General features: G+C 39.7%; 3 protein-coding genes across 3 annotated transcripts; all 3 read left to right on the top strand.

The window, feature by feature from the left end:
* The first annotated feature begins 276 nt into the window (after nucleotides 1-276).
* Nucleotides 277-2897, top strand: cxcr2 (chemokine (C-X-C motif) receptor 2). Its single transcript, XM_026145042.1, has 2 exons — nucleotides 277-519; nucleotides 801-2897. Exons 1-2 carry the CDS (start codon nucleotides 445-447, stop codon nucleotides 1860-1862), a joined length of 1137 nt encoding a protein of 378 aa, XP_026000827.1. The 5' UTR covers nucleotides 277-444; the 3' UTR covers nucleotides 1863-2897.
* A 3473-nt stretch (nucleotides 2898-6370) lies between these two features.
* On the top strand, nucleotides 6371-19513 carry LOC113007474 (fas apoptotic inhibitory molecule 1-like). The gene is made up of 5 exons (XM_026144068.1): nucleotides 6371-6465; nucleotides 13956-14089; nucleotides 14230-14458; nucleotides 16172-16221; nucleotides 16710-19513. The coding sequence occupies exons 2-5, from the start codon at nucleotides 13976-13978 to the stop codon at nucleotides 16857-16859; spliced, it is 543 nt and encodes a 180-aa protein (XP_025999853.1). The 5' UTR covers nucleotides 6371-6465; nucleotides 13956-13975; the 3' UTR covers nucleotides 16860-19513.
* On the top strand, nucleotides 6856-10863 carry LOC113007601 (uncharacterized protein K02A2.6-like). The gene is made up of 2 exons (XM_026144316.1): nucleotides 6856-7171; nucleotides 7847-10863. The coding sequence occupies exons 1-2, from the start codon at nucleotides 6856-6858 to the stop codon at nucleotides 10861-10863; spliced, it is 3333 nt and encodes a 1110-aa protein (XP_026000101.1).
* Nucleotide 19514: the final 1 nt, after the last annotated feature.

Raw genomic sequence — 19514 nt, 5'->3', positions numbered from 1 at the left:
CTCCTTATCTGATGGGGCTCTGGTGACTGTATTAATGTAGACAATGTATTTTGCACGTGCAAATTATAAATAAATAAATAAATAAGAAGAAGAAAAAAAAACAGTTTATAGTTTAAATTATCTACATTTTCTGCCAAAGGATCAAATTAGACAAAGTGACTTTTACATAAAGTGCCTCACTGGTATAATGTTTCCTGTCTGACATTTACCTGAGAGATCTGTCAAAATGGTTTAGAAGACAACCTGTTGTCATCTTATTCATGTAGATCGCCACAGGCAGATAGTGTGTGTGGGTTTGCCCACTTCCCTTGAGCTGAACAATTTGCTAATAAAGCACCAGCAACACAGCTCTGCACAACCATTTCACAAGGACTTTAACCACATCTCTGAGCAAAAACAACACTCCTGACAAGGTGTTCAACTTGTGCACATCACAAAGAAACGATGGAGCAACAACTTTTCATACTTTTTGTTTTGAAGTGTTTTGTTCTCACCAATCAAGCTGTGAAAGGATCAGAGGTAATCAGTGGATATCTTTGACATTGGTGCACTTGTTGTGAATGTGAGCAAAAGAAAAGGGGACTATGGATGTGTGCTAGACTAAGAAATGGTTTTCTTGCAAATTTTATTTCTAAATATTATGACACAATGATGACTGAAACTTGCTGCTTTATTGTTAACTTGTCTTCATCTTAGTACTACCAACTAAAATAGTTGCAATAAGCACCATCTACTTTGCACTGTACTATTTCTACCTGTATCCTAGTATTAACACATTGTTATGTTTTGCCCGCCTGCAGGTCTTCTCCAATTTGGGCAATCTCAATTTAAATTACAGCTATGACGAGGATGAAGAAATGATTTCAGAATCTTCTCCTTGCAATAAAACAGTGCCTGGATTTAACAACATGGGGATGACCGTAGTCTACATTATCGTGTTTGTTTTCGCCATCGTAGGTAACAGTGTTGTTGTCTTTGTCGTTTTCAATATGAAGAAAAGTAAAACCAGCACTGACATCTACCTGATGCACCTGGCGATTGCAGACCTGCTCTTCTGTCTTACCCTGCCGTTCTGGGCTGTGAAATGTAATGCTGGCTGGATCTTTGGAAACTTCCTGTGCAAACTCCTCTCAGGCTTTCAGGAGGCATCTGCATACAGTGGCGTATTCCTGCTGGCATGCATCAGTGTGGACAGATACTTTGCCATTGTCAGAGCTACGCGGGTCCTGTCCTCCCATCACCTGTTGGTCAAAGTTATTTGCAGTATTGTGTGGCTGGTGGCTGTAATGTTGTCCTTACCAGTGGTGATTAAGAGGGAGAGCATAGATACTGAATTTGGAGTGTCCATTTGCTTTGAAAACGTTACTGGTGAAAGCAGCGATCGCTGGCGAGTGACTCTACGCGTTCTGCGGCATACACTGGGCTTCTTCCTGCCTCTGGTGGTCATGGCTGTCTGCTATGGCTGGACTGTGGTGACTTTGTTTCACACACGCAACCAACAAAAGCACAAAGCTATGCGTGTCATCTTGGCCATTGTGCTGGCATTCATTCTGTGCTGGCTGCCTTATAATGTCACTGTACTGATTGACACACTCATACAGGGAGGATCTCTGGAACTGACTACATGTGAAACTCATTACACAGTGATTGCCATGCTGAGTGTCACCGAAATTCTGGCCTTCATGCACTGTGCAGTGAATCCGGTGCTGTACGCCTTTGTTGGGCAGAAGTTCCGTAACCAGCTGCTCTCAGCTCTTTACAGACACGGCCTCATCAGCAAGAGGCTCCAGATGGCTTACAGGAAGGGCTCTGCTGGCAGTGTAGGCAGCTTAAGATCCAGAAACACCTCAGTCACAATGTAAAAAAGCCCTGATGGATGATTATTTACAGGCTCAGGTGGTGGTCATTTTTTAAAATGCATCTTCAACTGGTCAAATGTCCTCAAAGTGCAATGTACTAAAGATCCAGAAAGTACATTGATGCAAACCACATATACACCATCAGCCCTAAATAGCAAATTCAGAGAAAGTAATAACTAGACATGTCACGTTTTTTTACTCCATAACTGCTTTTGCAAGTCGTGTGAATTTTCAGGAACAGATATCGGGGGAGCGAATTGTCTTTTTCTTTCTTTTGCTGAGATTGAAAAGGTAGCAGAAAGCAGCATCGCTTGGCTTAAGATAAAATAGAAAACAGGAGAAAACATCTGTGTAGAACGAAATCTGGTGGTAAAAATAGTAATATGCAGATGTGTCTGGGTGTTAGCATTTCACACAGCCAGTTCAGCTGTTTCCTTTGGTTAACAGGAGGATTTTGTTTTCTAAATAACTGGTCAGTATTTCTCAGTTTAACTCATTCCATTCTATTACTAGAATTTCCAAACAATACCCAAAATGAACTTGGTTCATTAGTAACAATGTTGCTACCAGATTTGAAATAAAATAGTGAGTTCAGTGCCTCACCTGGATCTCTCGTGGTGTAATGTTTGGTGTAACTTTTGAAGTATTATTTCAGCACGAATATTGATTACTGAATCTAAGCAGTGAGAATTCAGAGAAAAAGAACGCAGGTGTTCAAGTTAAAAAGAGAATCAGATAACATGGTTAGCACTGTCATATAGCAAGAGAGTTCTGAGAAAGAAAGTCGGGGCCTTCCTGTGTGGAGCTTGCCTTGTCTGCCAGGGATCCTCTGGACACACTGGCTTTCTCCCACAGATATTCATGTTAACTTGTGCTGTAAATCACTTTAAGTGTTTAATAAAACCATAAAAGTGGTATAGAAATTTTAGTTTGACAGGTTTTGTGCTTTAAGCATTCACAAAAATATTGTTGCTGTACATGTTCTAATGACGCTTTAGTGTGTTTGTTCATTAAGAATAAAAAACATTTAAAAATCCAGTGTTGGTGTGATATTGTGCACATTATTCTGAGGCTGTCCAGTAAATATTGTTACCTTATTCTACGCAGTAGTGAAGAAAAAAAGTCTCAGTCTGATATTATCTTTCACACAGGAAGAAGCAGTGGTGAAATCTGCCATCTGTTTCAAAAACAAGTTGTGTTTGTTTCTTTGATGAAAAGGTTTCATTTAAGTAACAGAAACTCTGTAGAAACTGATAGTTTGTGTTGTAATCAGTGCTAAGATACTGTTTTGTCAAAGAAGCTGTTTCTTGCATGATCAAACCAATGTGTGTTTTTTTGACTCTGTTTTTTACTTGAAGGTGTGAAGTGATGTGCGAATGAGTCTGCAAAGTGTTGCTTCAAAATTAAAACTGCATGATATATGTGCACCGCACTGTGCTTCAAAATTAAATGTCTCCATTATGCAAGCTTATTCTTGTGTTACTACTAAATATGTGTTTAGGAAAATGTGGTATATCCAGATTTGTTTCTATTCAAGCATATTTGTCAAATTCCGTCTGCAGCTAAACTCAAATAAACGTCGTCTCACACTTTGTGGTAGTCTGGCCATTTCCCTGTTTCCGGTTCTGCGTCTTGATGAATGAACAAGCTGTCTAAGAGGTATTTTTACCCGAACAATCATCTTTTGCACAACCAAATAAAGTGACTAAATCGACATTTGAGTATATTACAAAGGAAAGTTCAGCACTGTGGCAGAAAATCTTTTTGAAAATTCCTAAAGATAGAGATCTTCCTTGAAGAGGCAGACTTCAAAATGAAACTTTATTGCAGATCTCAGATTTAACGCCCCCACTACAGTCTCCACTCTGTTGGAGTTTTGTAACAGAATCAATCACATGTAAACACACATGTGATGGTTTCAAAGCACCTTTTCCAAAAACATGTGGAGCAGACCCACCAGCTGTAAGGCTTTTCTTCTAGGAGATGGAGCTGTATTTTGAGATAATCAACAGCATTCAGCACTGCCAACTTTAACCCCTGAACAGCCTAATAATTAACTAAAAGTAACTAAAATGCATGTGAGGGCAGCAGTGCATCAAATATTCTGCTGGAATTAAATTACTGGGAATATTTTGACAGAAGACTTGCACATGAAGGTTAAGAAATAAAAACAGAAAAAAATGAACAAAGCTTAGGTTCAAGAGTTCAACCAGCTCTTACAGGTGCTTCCTCACTTTCAGAGCTCTTAGATGTAATCAACGCTTCCTTTAGTTAACAGAACAGATGCATTTGCCCCTGGACTTACACAGAAAAAACACTTCCTAATAACAAATTTGTGGATCATCATGACACTAGAGGTTAACGCAGATAAGCAGGAACTGAAAGTGGCTGCAGTAAAAGGCAGAATGGGAGGAAGTTGCATATTTTAATCTCAAGACAATTAAGACAGCATTTGGTGACATGCATGTTCTAGACTTCAGGCCCTCATTGTTAGCAAAGGGTTTTAATCCAAGGATTAAAAAAATAAAGTTGTTTGAGCCTCTAAAGATGATGTGTGTGTTTGTGTGTGTCTGTGGGGGGTAAAAATAGCACAATACTTAATACAATCATTTTAGTAAAACTATTAAATTAACTTCAATCATATCTTGATTTTTTGTTAGACTTAAAACACCCTGTGGTGATGCACAGAGGCAAGACTGCACAAAAAGCATATTTCTGGAGCTGGAGCTGAATATACTTTGTGGTAAAAGGAATTACCACAAGAACACACCCACGCGCACACACAGGCTGCACAGTTGTGACCTTAGTCACAGAGAAGCAGAATGAAAAAGGAGAAGGAGGATGTCCCATATTAGGACATTTTTCATGCCAGTGGTGAGGCATCGTTTCCATATTCAGAGGAATTTATTTTTGCTTATCTGCGTAATAATTTTAAATCGATATTGTGTGACATTTTTGTTTTTAGTCAGCCTCTGCAACATAGTCAAAAACACCATGAAAACAGTCACTTCAAAACACAGGTGTACGCTAATCACAGAAAACACACTGATGCTCTGAATCCCACACAACTTGTTTGAAAGCAAAACAAAATACAAACAAAACATCATTGCATTTTATTCCACTATGTTAATACTATAAATAAAAACATTTGCTGCACAAATCAACACACAAAAGCTCATCAGCGTTTTGCCCCCCTGCAGGTCAAATGTCTGAGGGGAGGAGTACCAGATCCCCAGAATGTTGTGCTAAAATATTAACTATTAACTACTGGGCTATTTCTAGTGTATTGATATGTGAGCTGTCCTTCACGGGTGGCCTTGTTTCCAGGACACGCTGATGTGCTTTGTCTTATATATTTTTGATGTGCTATATATATAATTATATATCTATATTTTAACTAAAAAGAAAAGCTGAAAAAATGCAAATAATGTCAGGAATACAAAACAAACAAAATAATGAGATATACAAGAAAAAGAAGCTAAAAGGAAGATGGAGGTATGTGTTCACTGTGAGAGTTGTTGCAATGCAGTGTTTTTAATAAATAAATAAAAATAAATAAACAAATAAATAAAAATAATAACTTTATCTGGTGATTAACCATTTGCATGAAAAAACAAACAAACAACAGAACTTTTGTCCGACTATAAAATCCAACCTTCTTTTCATGTGTTATACCAAGTATTGTGCAAAAATCTTGAGCCACCAGTTGTTTCTTTATATTTTATTCCCAAGAAGCCAGACTTTCTTATCATTTTTTTTACAGTGCTCAGTAGTTGATGTTGGTCTTTCAAAGTTATTTGCTGGAGATTGGAGATTTTAAAAAACATTTAGGTTCATTGTTACTAGCAGGTTGTCAGAAAAATACATACTTTGCCCATTTCTTTATCTGAATCTATAAAAAAATGCCAAAGATATCACAGTTCAACAGACATAAAATAGCATTTTTGCACCAATAAAGTCCTAAAGAGCTATTAGCTGAATCTTTGGCATACCTCAGCATGGTGTGCAGTGTGTCTCAGTTAGGTGCAGTAAGTGAAGCCGATGATCTTAAGAAATAAAGAAAACACACTGCCAATTCAGTAGTGTTTTCATGGATGGGCTTAACCAGAGCCTGGGCCTCTACGTTATTGAAACAGAAAAGATCATCATTACAGAGAACAGAACCAAAGGCAGAGACAAAGAAAGAGCTCTGAATGTCCTTCAGAAGAACCCTGGAGAACTACTGCTGAAGATACTTAAAGAAATTACAAAAGTTCGGACTCTTGAATTTTATGTTTGCTATAATTGTACAAACTCTATTTTTGCATGACAGACTTTATTTCCAGGTCTGTTTACGTGGAAATAAAGTCTTGAACGATATATAATATGTCGTTAACTTTTGCTCCTACAATCCTACAATCTAAACACATCTGGTACCTGCACTGCTATTTCCGGAGTGGGCGGGGAGAAGCCTGCGCGTAGGCCGATTCCATGTTACCATAGTAACAGCATAGCCGCAGCTCATCTGTTGGTTGTCCGCAGGAGCTGTGGAAAAACTGCGTTAAAGTGGTTGCTGGGCCATTTTTACGCGCCGCGGAGCTGCAGGGAGCATCTCAGGACCGGGCAGGTAACATGGAGCTGTAATGGTGGATCGTATTCCACCAGATAGCCTTTGAGGTCATGCTTTCACAGCGCAGAAGATAACGTTAGCGGTCAGACCCACAAATTGTGATCAAGCCTGCAGCAGAGTGCGTTACTATTGGAGTAAGACTTCCGCTTTATTTTCAAAATAAAACTACGTGTAATGATAGTTGCTATTGTTGAAGCTACCCACAGGGGGCGCTCTGTAATCAATGACATATACAGAATAGAAGAAGAAAGTTATCGTGGTAGAAAGAATAATAAACAGCTAGCTGAAGCTAGCACCAGGAGCAATTCTTGATGTTTTATTCATAGAGGAATAAGAACATTACATGGTACCAGGAGTCGGGTTAAGAAAAAGAAGCAACGCAACAAGATGGATGCAATAAAACCGCCAAGTCCGTTGAAACTGACTGGAAACGTGGATGCAAGTTGGAGGACTTTCAAACAGCAGTTCAAACTGTATATTGCAGCTGTCGGAGTGGATCGACGGGCAGATGAAAGGAAAATAGCCATGCTGCTCACCATCGCCGGCACAGAAGCAATAGAGGTCTTCAACACTTTTGTGTTTGCTCAGCCCGAGGACAAAGATAACTTTGATGAAGTCATGAAGAAATTTGACGAGCACTGTCTGTCAAAGAAAAATGAAACATACGAGAGATACGTCTTTCGCTCACGCTTACAGCATCAGGGTGAGTCATTTGATACTTTTCTCACAGACCTCAAGATCAAAGCTCAGTCCTGCAATTTTGGTGATCTCAGAGACTCTATGATACGAGATCAAATAGTGTTTGGAACTAATGAGAAGAAGCTCCGAGAGAAACTGTTGAGAGAAACAGAACTAACGCTGGAAAGTGCTATAAAGATAAGTCAAGCCAGTGAGCTAGCACGACAACATGTACTGACGTTTAGAGAGCCTGTTCAAGGAGCAGCGCAACAGGAAAATGAGGCAGTGAATGCAGTGTCGATTAAAAGAAAGCCATGGAGTAAATTCAAAAACAACGACAACAAAAACAAAACATGTGACAATGAAATGTTCACTTGCAAGAGATGCGGAGAGAAACACAGACCAAAACAATGTCCCGCATATGGAAAAAAATGTGCAAAATGTAAAGGACAAAACCATTATGCAAAAATGTGTCTCTCCAAAAACAAGGGACAAAAAGTACACACTGTGCAGGAAGACACAGATGACAGTGATGATCTAAGTGAAACATTTTTCATTAAGATGGTGTCACATGAAGAAGATGTCAATGCACAGTCTTCAAGACATAACACTGGCCAAAGTGTTAGTTCAGTCACAGATGATAAATGGACTGCTCCACTGTTAGTCAATGGGACATTGGTAACATTTAAAATTGACACAGGGGCCAAAGCTAACTTGATCAACGAAAAGGATTTCAAGGCACTGACTGAGAAGCCTAGAAGATTTACAGAGAAAGTCACGCCGCTGAGGGCCTACAATAACCAGCCAATACAAACAAAAGGAGGATGCAGACTTAAAGTGACAGCAAAAGGCAAACAGCATAACATTTTGTTCACCATCGTACCTGATGGACACGAGTCACTTTTAGGAGATAAAACATCTGAGGATTTGGGACTAGTAAAGAGGATCTATCAGATTAATACTGACACCATGAAAGAAGCCAAACAAGGCAAAAGACAGGAACACCAAGGGCATGAAGGAAGTTCAGACATTATCAGTAAATTTCCTTCAGTCTTCAAAGGACATGGAACATTGCCTTACACCTACAAAATCCAGCTCAAGGATGATGCCGTGCCTGTGGTGCATGCCCCAAGGAGAGTGCCTGCTCCATTACGGACAAGTTTGAAAAAAGAGCTGGAAAGAATGACTCAAATGGGTGTCATTGAACGAGTGGAAGAGCCCACAGACTGGGTGAACTCTATCACTTGTGTCAAGAAAAAGAATACAGGTGCCTTAAGAGTCTGCCTTGATCCCAAAGATCTAAATGAAAATATTAAAAGAGAGCATTATCAGATCCCTAAGAGAGAGGAAATAATGAGTGAAATGGCAGGAGCTAAGCTTTTTAGCAAACTGGATGCATCACATGGATTTTGGCAGCTGAGGCTAGACCCAGAAAGCAGCAGGTACACTACCTTTAACACGCCATTTGGGCGTTACTGTTTCCTGAGGCTCCCATTTGGAATTAAATCAGCACCAGAGATCTTCCACAGGGCAATGGAGTCCCTGATCGAAGGGCTGGAAGGCACCAGAGTCTACATAGATGACCTCGTAGTCTGGGGAAATACAAGGCAACAACATGATGAAAGGCTGGAGAAACTTTTGTGGAGAGTTAACAAGAATGGACTTAAACTGAATAGAGACAAGTGCCTCTTTGGTGTTTCAGAGATGACCTTCCTGGGAGATAAGGTTACAAGTGAAGGGGTGGAACCTGATCAGTCAAAGGTACAAGCCATATTGGATATGCCAGCACCCACTGACAAAAAAGGTGTCTTGCGAGCAATGGGGATGATCAACTTTCTGGGTAAGTTCATTCCTAATCTTACCTCCAAGACAGCATGCCTAAGGGAGCTGCTACAGCACAACACAGTGTTCGAGTGGACGGCCCGGCATGAGAAAGAGTGGAAAAAATTGAAGGAAACTGTAACTACAGAGCCGGTCTTGACATTCTTTGATCCATCAAAGCCAACAAAAATTTCAACAGATGCCTCAAAAGATGGCTTGGGAGCAGTTCTGCTCCAAAGGAACAAAGACAAGTGGCAACCTGTAGCATATGCGTCCAGATCAATGACAGAAACTGAACAACGCTATGCTCAAATTGAAAAAGAGACTTTGGGCTTAGTGTTTGGGTGTGGAAAATTTCACAGCTATGTATATGGATTACCAACCTTTACAGCAGAGACTGATCACAAACCTCTCATCTCGATCAGAAAAAAGAACCTCAACGACATGTCACCCAGAATTCAGCGCATGATGATGGTGTTGCAGCGCTATGATTTTGAGCTGATCTACACGCCTGGGAAATATATCGTACTCGCGGATGCTTTATCCCGAGCGCCAGCACCAAGTGGTGACAGGTTAGTCAGCACTACAGCCGAGGAGGCTGAAACACATGTAAACATGGTAACTGCCTCACTCCCAGCATCAGATGTCATGTTGCAGCAAATTGTACAGGAGACGACAAAAGATCCAGTGCTGCAGAAAGTATCACACCTTATACAGAATGGGTGGTCAAAAGGAGTCTGTCCAGGGTTCTACTCTGTGCGAGCTGATTTATGCATGGCTAATGGGCTGGTGCTGAGACAAAACCAGATTGTCATCCCTCAATCCATGCGGAAAGACATGCTTCAGCGTATCCATGAAGGACATCTTGGAGTGGAGAAATGTAAAAGGAGAGCGAGAGAAGCAGTTTACTGGCCAGGCATCAACAGGGATATTGAAGAGATGATACAGAAATGTGAAACATGTCTCAAACATCACTACAAACAAACAAAAGAGCCAATGCTGGCAGCAGACCTACCCACTGCACCATGGCAAAAGGTAGGCACGGATTTATTTCATCTGGATGGCAAGGACTATGTTTTGGTGATTGACTACTATTCTAATTATCCAGAAGTGGCACAGCTTTCCAGTACATCAGCACAGTCAGTCATCACACACATGAAGGGCTTTTTTGCCAGACATGGAATTCCACAGTGTGTCATCAGTGACAATGGTCCACAATATGACTGTAGAGAATTTAGTGACTTTGCAAAACAATATGGATTTCAACATATCACCTCTAGTCCCTTGTATCCCCAAGCGAATGGACAGGCAGAAAAAGGAGTCCAAATAGTAAAGAGATTGTTCAAAAAAGCAAGAGACAGTAAGACCGACCCTTACCTGGCTCTGCTAAGCTACAGAGCTTCATCCCTGGAGTGTGGGGCATCACCTGCTGAGCTACTCATGCATCGCAAGCTCCGTACCACACTTCCACACATTTCCAAGGAAAATGACAATGCACATGACAACAAGCTGACCGACAAAAGAATGAAACTCAAGCACAGACAGAAAGGGAACTATGACAAAACTGCAAGGCGTCTGGAACCGCTTCAGGAAAGAGATGTTGTGAGGATTGCAGGTCCAGATTTCTGGGACAAAAAAGCAACAGTTCTCAGCGAAGTAGGGCCCAGATCGTTTGCTGTTCAGACAGAGAATGGACAAGTGTTAAGAAGAAACCGGAGAAGTCTATTAAAGACACAGGATGTTAAACATCAGGACACAGAGACTGGAACTGAACAACGAGGTGCTAACCCTGTTGAGCACCACAGTGAGCCTCCTTCACCTTCCCCAATGTCTGAGATACTGAGAAGGTCTACCAGACCTAAGAAACCTACAGAGAGGCTCATAGAACAAGTGTGAACTGTTGTGGTAAAGAATTGTTAAAAAATAATAATAATAAATCACAAATCACAAGTAAACAACGGATAATAATTCATTTAGAATAGTAATTGTTCACACTTAATTGATACCTGCTGAGTTATGTGTTATTGACTGTTCAAGCTGTCAAAGGTGAAGAGTTCTAATGTGCTTGAGGGCTGTATGGGATTCATTTGGTTCATTCTGGAAGATGTAAGGTATACATTTGGATTTATTTATTTTGACTTGTGCTACAACTTTTGGTTATAAAAAAAAAAAAGAGAACACTACTGAATGTAGTTTGTTGCACAATTTATAACATGTTGAATGTTAGACAAGAATGTTCAGATGTTACAGAGTAACAGTTCTCTTTGGAATTGTGGTTAGTATAACACCAACCTGTTTGGAAAGGGGATGTAATGATAGTTGCTATTGTTGAAGCTACCCACAGGGGGCGCTCTGTAATCAATGACATATACAGAATAGAAGAAGAAAGTTATCGTGGTAGAAAGAATAATAAACAGCTAGCTGAAGCTAGCACCAGGAGCAATTCTTGATGTTTTATTCATAGAGGAATAAGAACATTACACTACGTTCAATTCAATTTTATTTATATAGCGCCAAATCACAACAACAGTCGCCCCAAGGCGCTTTATATTGTACAGTATATCCTATAATAATAGATACAGAGAAAAATCCAACAATCATATGACCCATATGATAAAATTTTCTCATATTACTGTGAAATCAGAAATTGTGTCAAGCTGTAAATTAAAAAATATAAGTGCGTGAATGCTGATTTTTTTTATGTGTGCTGGTTAAAGTGGTTAACAATCGCAGTTAAGGGTCTTTAAATACTTAAAAACAACAGCGTTAGTAAGTGTTTCAATGTGAAGGCAGTTTAACACAGTTTTCCCCAATTTTATTTTTAATTTTTTCTCTTAGCAACCAGTTTAATAGTTTAAATATTCATTATAATATTTTCTGCTCCTTGTGCATGTGACATCAGATGGGCGAGGCTATTAACATCCAGTGTTGGGAAGGTTACTTTTAAAATGTATTCCACTACAGATTACAGAATACATGCCCCAAAATGTATTTTGTAACGTATTCCGTTACGTTACTCAATGACAGTAACGTATTCTGAATACTTTAGATTACTTAACATATTATCGTGCTTTTTACAACTACATGAATGTACTATTGCTGTGTGATTTATTACTATTACTGAAGGTCCGCGGCTCCGAACCTCTGGCTAATACTTCGGGTTCGTGTTGGGCTCGTAGCAGAAAAATAGCTTTTCTTTGTTGTCTGGGTCAACTTTGATTGCGAGAGAGACGAGAGACAGAGAGAGGCGTTGAAAGACTGCTCCAACGAACTTATTGTTTCGGGGGAAAACACAAACACAGTGTACAGTCGAGTCTTAATAGCGTGCTTACAACTGGGCTTTTGGCTGCAGTGGTTATTATTATATTTACATGCTTCCAGCTCCCGTTTCTGCTCGATGACAACTCGTACTTTTCTCCTTTTTCTCCCTCCATCGCTCACAGACACATAACGGGTATGGTAGTTCATTCTCCCTGCAGTGCGGACTACACTGCTCATGAGGCTACATTCTTTAGCGCTATGCCTGTAACACTCTGCCTATTGCATTCATATTAAATCACAGCCGTTTATTTTCCAACAGAAACCAAACTGCTCGGCATAGCTTAGCACAACAACAACAACAACAACAAAAAGAGCTCTCTCACCCAGGAAACACACAGTCGCAGAGAGCGCGCGTAGCTGTCAAACAAAACCCAAACAGTCCTGACCCGCCACAATATGAAACAGGAAAATACCGCTGTGTAATCCATTTATTTCAACAAAGTAACTGTATTCTAAATACCACCATTTTAAACGGTAACTGTAAATACAGTTACTCATATTTTGTATTTTAAATACGTAACGGTGGTACATGTATTCCGTTACTCCCCAACACTGTTAACATCATAGCATAATAACTTATATTAAAGAAACATTTCAAGGAAAGATTTTTCACTGTGTTAAACATTAACCAAAACCACCATTAAAAGAAATAAAAAAAAAAAAAGCTGAAACTGTAACGGTGCGTACACACTGAACACGGTAGACGCGACCAGAGCTTCAGGTGTGAAAAACATCTCAGTGATATCTCTTATATCACTCCCCTTTAAATAGCTGTCCAGACAGAACAAAAGTGTACATTATTTGTTGAATTGTGTTTCTTATTTAATAAGCACTCCTTTTAGAGAACAGTTGATGACGAGCCTGAGGTAGAAAAAGTCTCTTACGAGAAATAACCTTAATGTAATAAGTTATATAATGTGTCTAGATAGAGTTATAGTGTTATTTTCCAGGAATTTCATTTTTTTATTTTATAATACTAGTCACAATAATAATTATTATAAGAAGAAAGTAATTAATGACTTATTAATAGCTTATCTGTAATTCACAGCTGTAATCACACTCTGAAAAGGCCTAGAAGTGGGCTCTTCGATCTAATCCTCAGTACACACTGCAGTAGCTGCACATCCTTAATATCTGCACAACCTGTGCAGTGTGAACAACACAGTTTACAGTACAATTTCAAGCATATATATTTAATTTGTGTTATATACTGGGAGTTATTCTATTTTATAACTTTATAATATATTCAATTATTTAATTTAGTTTAGACAGTTACTGTTCTTCCTTCTTCGAGCAACTATAACCACACAATTTCCTCAAGGTTTAATAAAGTATTCTGATTCTGATTCTCTTTGAGGTTTGACACCCGTTTTTCCACTTTTACTTTGAAAGAACACTCCCGAAACCGGAAGTTTAGATGCCACAAAGAGTAACATTGTAGCTGCGCTCTTTAGCCGTGTTTCTGTCACAGTTATAACTCGCTATTAATACTCTAACGCCGTAGCTGTAGTTGCTGTAATGAAGTAGCCGGGGGGGATTCGTGCCGGCGGGCTAAGAGCCGCAGAGATACGAGCATTGTTAGCTTTCATTTCTTTAATAGCAGCTGAGGTTAGCACAGGGTATTAGCTGCCCTTGGTTTCGATTCACGCTGTAGTTTGGTTCTCCAGCAGGTTCTGAAGGACTCACGATGTCTAATGATCTCGCTGGAGTGTGGGAGGTGGCGCTGAGTGATGGAGTTCACAGAATCGAGTTTGAACACGGGACCACCACCGGAAAGAGGGTCATCTACGTGGATGGAAAGGTGTGCAGTCATACTGTTAGCCGGGGAAACACTGGACGTGTTTTGCTGGACTAATCTTATTTATTAATTTATTTGATTTTATTTGAGTGTTTCTGAGGTCAGCCTCATCAGCTCCTGTGATTTTCTGATTTATGCTCCAGGAGGTCCTGAGGCGGGACTGGATGTTCAAACTGGTGGGGAAGGAAACTTTCAGCGTGGGCAGTTCAGACACCAAAGCCACTATCAATATAGATGCAGTCAGTGGCTTTGCCTATGAGTACACCCTGGAGATCAACGGGAAGAGCCTGAAGAAGTACATGGAGAACAGGTCAAAGGTCACCAGCACCTGGTTGCTCAACTTAGACGGCATTGACTGCAGAGTGGTCCTGGGTGAGCTCCTCTCAGTGTTTGTATCATTCAGCTCTTGTCCTTTTACTTCTGTTACTGTGACAGCTTATAATTATGATTTTTTTATTCATACAGAAAAGCTCTATATTCAAGATTCTGCAAAAATTATGCAAAAAAAAACCCCTCCCAACAACCCAAAACATGATCGCATAGGAGAAAAGATGCAACTTATTTTATAGCTTTAATAGGTTATAAAATACAAATATATATCTAAGATACATAAAGCTTTAATTCATCTACATAGTCAGTCAGGATAGATATAGACCTGATATTTAGCACAGTGTGATTTATGCCTCTTCACAGCCACCCTCTAATATTATGCAGTAGCTGAGCCTAAGCTCCTTAACTACTCTAAGCTTGGACCATATACAGCCGTGTCTGTGATCTGGGCGAGTTAATCCTTCATATAATTGTACTGCTTACAGTGGATCAAGTGGCAAACTGCCTTGAAAGCACATGCCGCAAATAACCACTGTGCATTGTCTGCATTTGTAACAGAGATATCCCAGCTGGGAAAGAATGGAAATATTAAACTAAACTTTATATTAAAAACAATCTCTGTGGTTTGTCTTTCACTGTATGTAGTACATTTTGTACTATGCTTTATCCAGCATGTCTTGTTCAACTATTCACACACATTCATACAAGCACTTCTACACCTAAGCGCTTTCCATCTAACAGTCACACTCTGATGAGCACATTGAAAAACAACTTGGGGTTAAGTATCATGCCTAAGAATGCTTTGGCATGTAGACTGAGACAGACAGGAAAATGTAAATTAATCCAGAAACACTTTGTTCAAAGGATTCTGGCAAGACACAGTAAATACAACTTTTATTAAAAGTCAGGTTATCATGTTAAATATTCATTACCCTGATGTTGATCAAGATAACTGTGGTTGTGATTTTTGCTGTAACTGAGCAGCCTGAATTTGGTTCTTGTTGAGAAACAGAAACAAACAAAGACTTGATTTATAGTAGTCAAACAGAGCTCAGCAACTCTTTGGAATAATATACAGCATGAACAGTATATTAGATTAGCACAAAGATAATATCTCTGTGAAATGAACTCTAATAGGCTGTAATTGTGTGTAATTACTCATTTACTCAGTATGCAGCAGCCAGTGTTCTGCCATTGGAGGCATTTTCCATTTTTCTTGTCTTTATAACTCAGTCTGTGCATAGACTCATGTGGTCCTGCAGGTCTGAAGTCTTTTCTCTTCCCTGCCTTCAGTGAAAGTAACTTTATTAGTTCTGTTTAGTGTTTCACTGCAGAGAGCAGATGAATGCAGATAAAGATTAAGGCAAACAAGGGCGTTGCTCAGATCAGACGTTGCATCGCCTTTCAGTCACAAAGTTAATGCTGTGGCTCTTTAACAAATGTCAGCTGTGGTTTTATAATGTCAAGCGGAGAATCATGTGCTGGTGCAGACCATAAATCTGGCTCTTAGTTTGCAGAAACCACCTACAAGTGATTAAATACGCAGAATAGATATGAGTCAGACTAGGACTGGAAACCACAAGACAGATAAACTTTCTCATTCCAGCACCCAGCAACATTACACCTAAAGTTAAAGCTAGTCACTAACCTGCTCTCACTGGCTCAGCAGCTGTGTCTGGGCCAGTTTACTTACATTTTTTTTAAATGCTTATCTGGTAAATATTAATTTAAAAAAATCTGTCTTTTTACTTTCAGAGAAAGACACCATGGATGTTTGGTGTAACGGACAAAATATTGAGACTGCAGTAAGTAAAACACGAGTGACATAATACAGGTTGTTATTAGAGCAGCAGTTCCCTTAGTAACAGACCACTAGGGGTCTGTGACCCGGGGACCCTGCAAGAGAGATGGTATAAATCATAGATTCATTAAAGAGTGCTTATGTTGATGGGAGGCATTCACATTAAGGATTAGGCTGTGTGTACTTGTTTTGTGTATTAAAATTTGGTTTGGATATTGTCTTTGTGTTCGGATATGTCATTTTATCTGGGGTGTTGGTCTTATTATATTGAATAGTTAACAACAGTTGTAAAACCATAAGTTGTTTACTGATGATTGTTTGTGTATTCCTGGTTGTTGTTTTATCTGCTCATTGCCTTTGAATATAAATTGATTGGTTGCTTGTGTGGTGCGGTGCATTGTTTTCTTTTGGGATATCATATTGGATCATTATTTTCGTTTGGAACAGGACGCTTCCTTTCTTAGTTCACGCTTTTGCGATTTGCGCCTGCAGGGTGAGTTTGTGGACGACGGCACAGAGACGCACTTCACACTCGGAGACCACAACTGCTGCGTGAAAGCTGTGAGCAGCGGGAAGAGACGAGACGGGATCATTCACACGCTGCTCGTGGACGGCACGGAGATCGCTGAATGCACAGAGTGAGCGTGACTGCGCCTGGATGACAGCAGAGATCTGGTTTTGTATCTGTGACGCCGAGTGAGGGCGCGAGGTGATTTAAAGCTGATAAAGTCAGGGACCAACTGAGAGAAACAATGCATTGCTGCTGTAGTGTGCGGAGTATATTAGCCATATATATACTGGTGAAAGCTGTCCTGTAAATAGCATAGCTGAAGACAAAAGCTAAGTTTGAGCAGTTTTAGAAGACCGAGGGCAGCTACTAATGCCAGAAACAAGCATTTACTGTCTCCAAATGTTCACACTGGATATTTGATGTGTGCACTGGTCTTTATAATCATATTAACACTATTAATCTCAGTAATATCATCAACACGGGAGTCCAGATGTGCCACATTATTCTCTCTCAGCCAGGGTTTTAACACGAGCAGCTGCTTTTGAAGAAGTACTGTATCACACAGCCAAATGTTACCAGTGAGCTGTCCCAGTAAACCCTCACCTCATTCTCTCTTACCTTTGTGCTAGCTTTCTTGTATTTTCAAATGTTGTGGAGTGGGAGGTTCAACAACGGGGTAACTTTATTCCTTGAATGTAGCAGTGGACTGGTTCCTGTTCTGGTGTTGGCCTGTTACATGCTTTGTGTTTCCATTGGTTAATTCTGTTGATATGAAGTGATTAGCTTCCAACGGCCTGCTGTTGATGTGTCAGAATATTTACAGGGTGCGTTGTTCTCAGTTTTCACTTAGGCATAAATCATTTACACAGCTGCAATCACTCACTGATGTCCAAACACACTTTAAAGACGTTCTGTTCTCTTTAGAAAGATCTGTGACTGTGTTGTGCTGTCAATTCATGAGGTAGTATCATAGAGTGTATGATGGACAAAGCCACTGTGATGTCACCCACATTTGTCAAAGCCACATTTTTGGACCCTTCAGCTGTCCACTGTGACCCTCTTAGGTTTTTTAAACCAGGTGTCACAGAAGCGGGGTCGATCGGTCATTGCCCCCGTTATCGTCTTTCTGAACATCATGTATTAGATATGATGTAAATGTAGTGATTGATACCACTGATTAATTAATGAAGTGTTTACCGAGGTCACAGCTCAAATGACAGAGGGCTCCTTTTCCACTGAAATCTGTTGAGTTTTTTTTCCTGCTAACTACAAGTACAGAAGTCGCCCCCTGCTGGCTATTAGAAAGAATGCAGGTTAAGGCATTTGCTTCATTTTACCAGTATGGAAGCTATGTCCATCTTATACATGCAGTCTATGGATAATACAGAATTTGAGCTAAAAATATTTTAATAAAATCATGGTTATTAAATATTAAGGATTTCTCCAGTGTATGTGAAGCAAATGTTTGGTAAGAGACGTTCACTAAGGCTGTACTCACACTAAGAAAGCTGTGCCATGCCCGAGTATGTTTGTTTCCCATTTTCCAGTTTGTTTGACCAGACTGCTGCATGCTCCACCCCGGCAGGGTTACATGAACTGCTCCAGTCCAGGTTCAGTTGGACTCAACATGTGCATGTTATGTGACCACTAATCGTGCACAAGTACTTACATGTAACTCCAGCAGTTGTTCAATGACAGCTGCCTGTGTGAAAATCACTGTGTTCAGCACTTCACAAATCTATAAGGCATATGAGAGGATGAAGTGTCAGCACTTTAAAATGAAACTGGATGCATAAAATCATGAACGTCACTGTAGACACACACTGATGCACACTCTGAGCCCACACTGTTAAGGGTGAGTGCAGGCGATCAGTGGAGTGGTGACGAGGCGACAGCCATGATGTGTGTGAGTACATCCTCACTGCAATTGGAACCCAGATTTACTCAAACACTGAGCCAATCCAAACTGGGTTTAGGCATTAAAGAAAGTACTGTTGGTATCTAGAAAGAGAGCGCAGTGACAAGATGACATGTAGGAGATTTTGAACTGAGATTTTTGCCCCTGCTGCATATATTTCTATGAGTTCCTTTTTCTAGGTGCAAAATATACAGAGAATTCTTAAAGCTCACAAATTGATTTACTAATGTTTGCAACACAATTTATTGCTAATCCTGATAATATTTAATCCAGAATAAAACATGAAAATGTTTCCAATTGTTATTTTTGTGCTTGATATTAAAATGAGCTGACTGTGTGTGTGTGTGTTGGAAACATAATACGTTTTGTAAATCATTGGTAAAGTTAACCACACCTTTGAGCTCACATGCCGTTTTGCCCCATGTAGTAAATCTGGCCAACTTAGCAAACTTCATCTGCTGATGTCTGTGAAACTGAACTGAAATGCAGCTGAACGCTTCGTGAAACGGACACACTATTTGTTTTTCCTGTCAAACTGTTTCAAGGGTCAAAGGTGAAAATGTTTCATGCTCAGTAGACTGTGACATTGTATAGTTATGATTACCTTCTCACTCTGTTTTTCATGTGTCGTGTATACAGGAATAATGTTTATACATGTATTTCATTTTGTAAGTTGTTTAAATTGTATTTTATTTCATAAAATTTGTGTAGTTGATCAGGTTTTGTTGTTGAGCTTTAAGTTAAAAAAAAATCTGGACACACTTGAAGCTTTGCTGTGTTTAATAGTTGTTTTTCCATATTTCAGTAAATGTTGTTACAACAAAAATATAAAAACAAAACATAAAATAAGTCCAGATTCCTCAAACAA

This window comes from Astatotilapia calliptera, chromosome 16 (genome assembly GCF_900246225.1).
Source record: "Astatotilapia calliptera chromosome 16, fAstCal1.2, whole genome shotgun sequence".
Lineage (NCBI taxonomy): Eukaryota > Metazoa > Chordata > Actinopteri > Cichliformes > Cichlidae > Astatotilapia > Astatotilapia calliptera.
This window is presented reverse-complemented; position numbering and strand designations above follow the sequence as displayed.

Coding starts and splice junctions, on each gene's coding strand:
- cxcr2 (XM_026145042.1), top strand. CDS start 445: ATGGAGCAACAACTTTTCATACTTTTTGTTTTGAAGTGTTTTGTTCTC. Junction 520..800: donor AAGCTGTGAAAGGATCAGAG/GTAATCAGTGGA, acceptor GCCCGCCTGCAG/GTCTTCTCCAATTTGGGCAA.
- LOC113007601 (XM_026144316.1), top strand. CDS start 6,856: ATGGATGCAATAAAACCGCCAAGTCCGTTGAAACTGACTGGAAACGTG. Junction 7,172..7,846: donor CTCACGCTTACAGCATCAGG/GTGAGTCATTTG, acceptor AAATTGACACAG/GGGCCAAAGCTAACTTGATC.
- LOC113007474 (XM_026144068.1), top strand. CDS start 13,976: ATGTCTAATGATCTCGCTGGAGTGTGGGAGGTGGCGCTGAGTGATGGA. Junction 14,090..14,229: donor TCATCTACGTGGATGGAAAG/GTGTGCAGTCAT, acceptor TTTATGCTCCAG/GAGGTCCTGAGGCGGGACTG. Junction 14,459..16,171: donor TGACTGCAGAGTGGTCCTGG/GTGAGCTCCTCT, acceptor TTTTACTTTCAG/AGAAAGACACCATGGATGTT.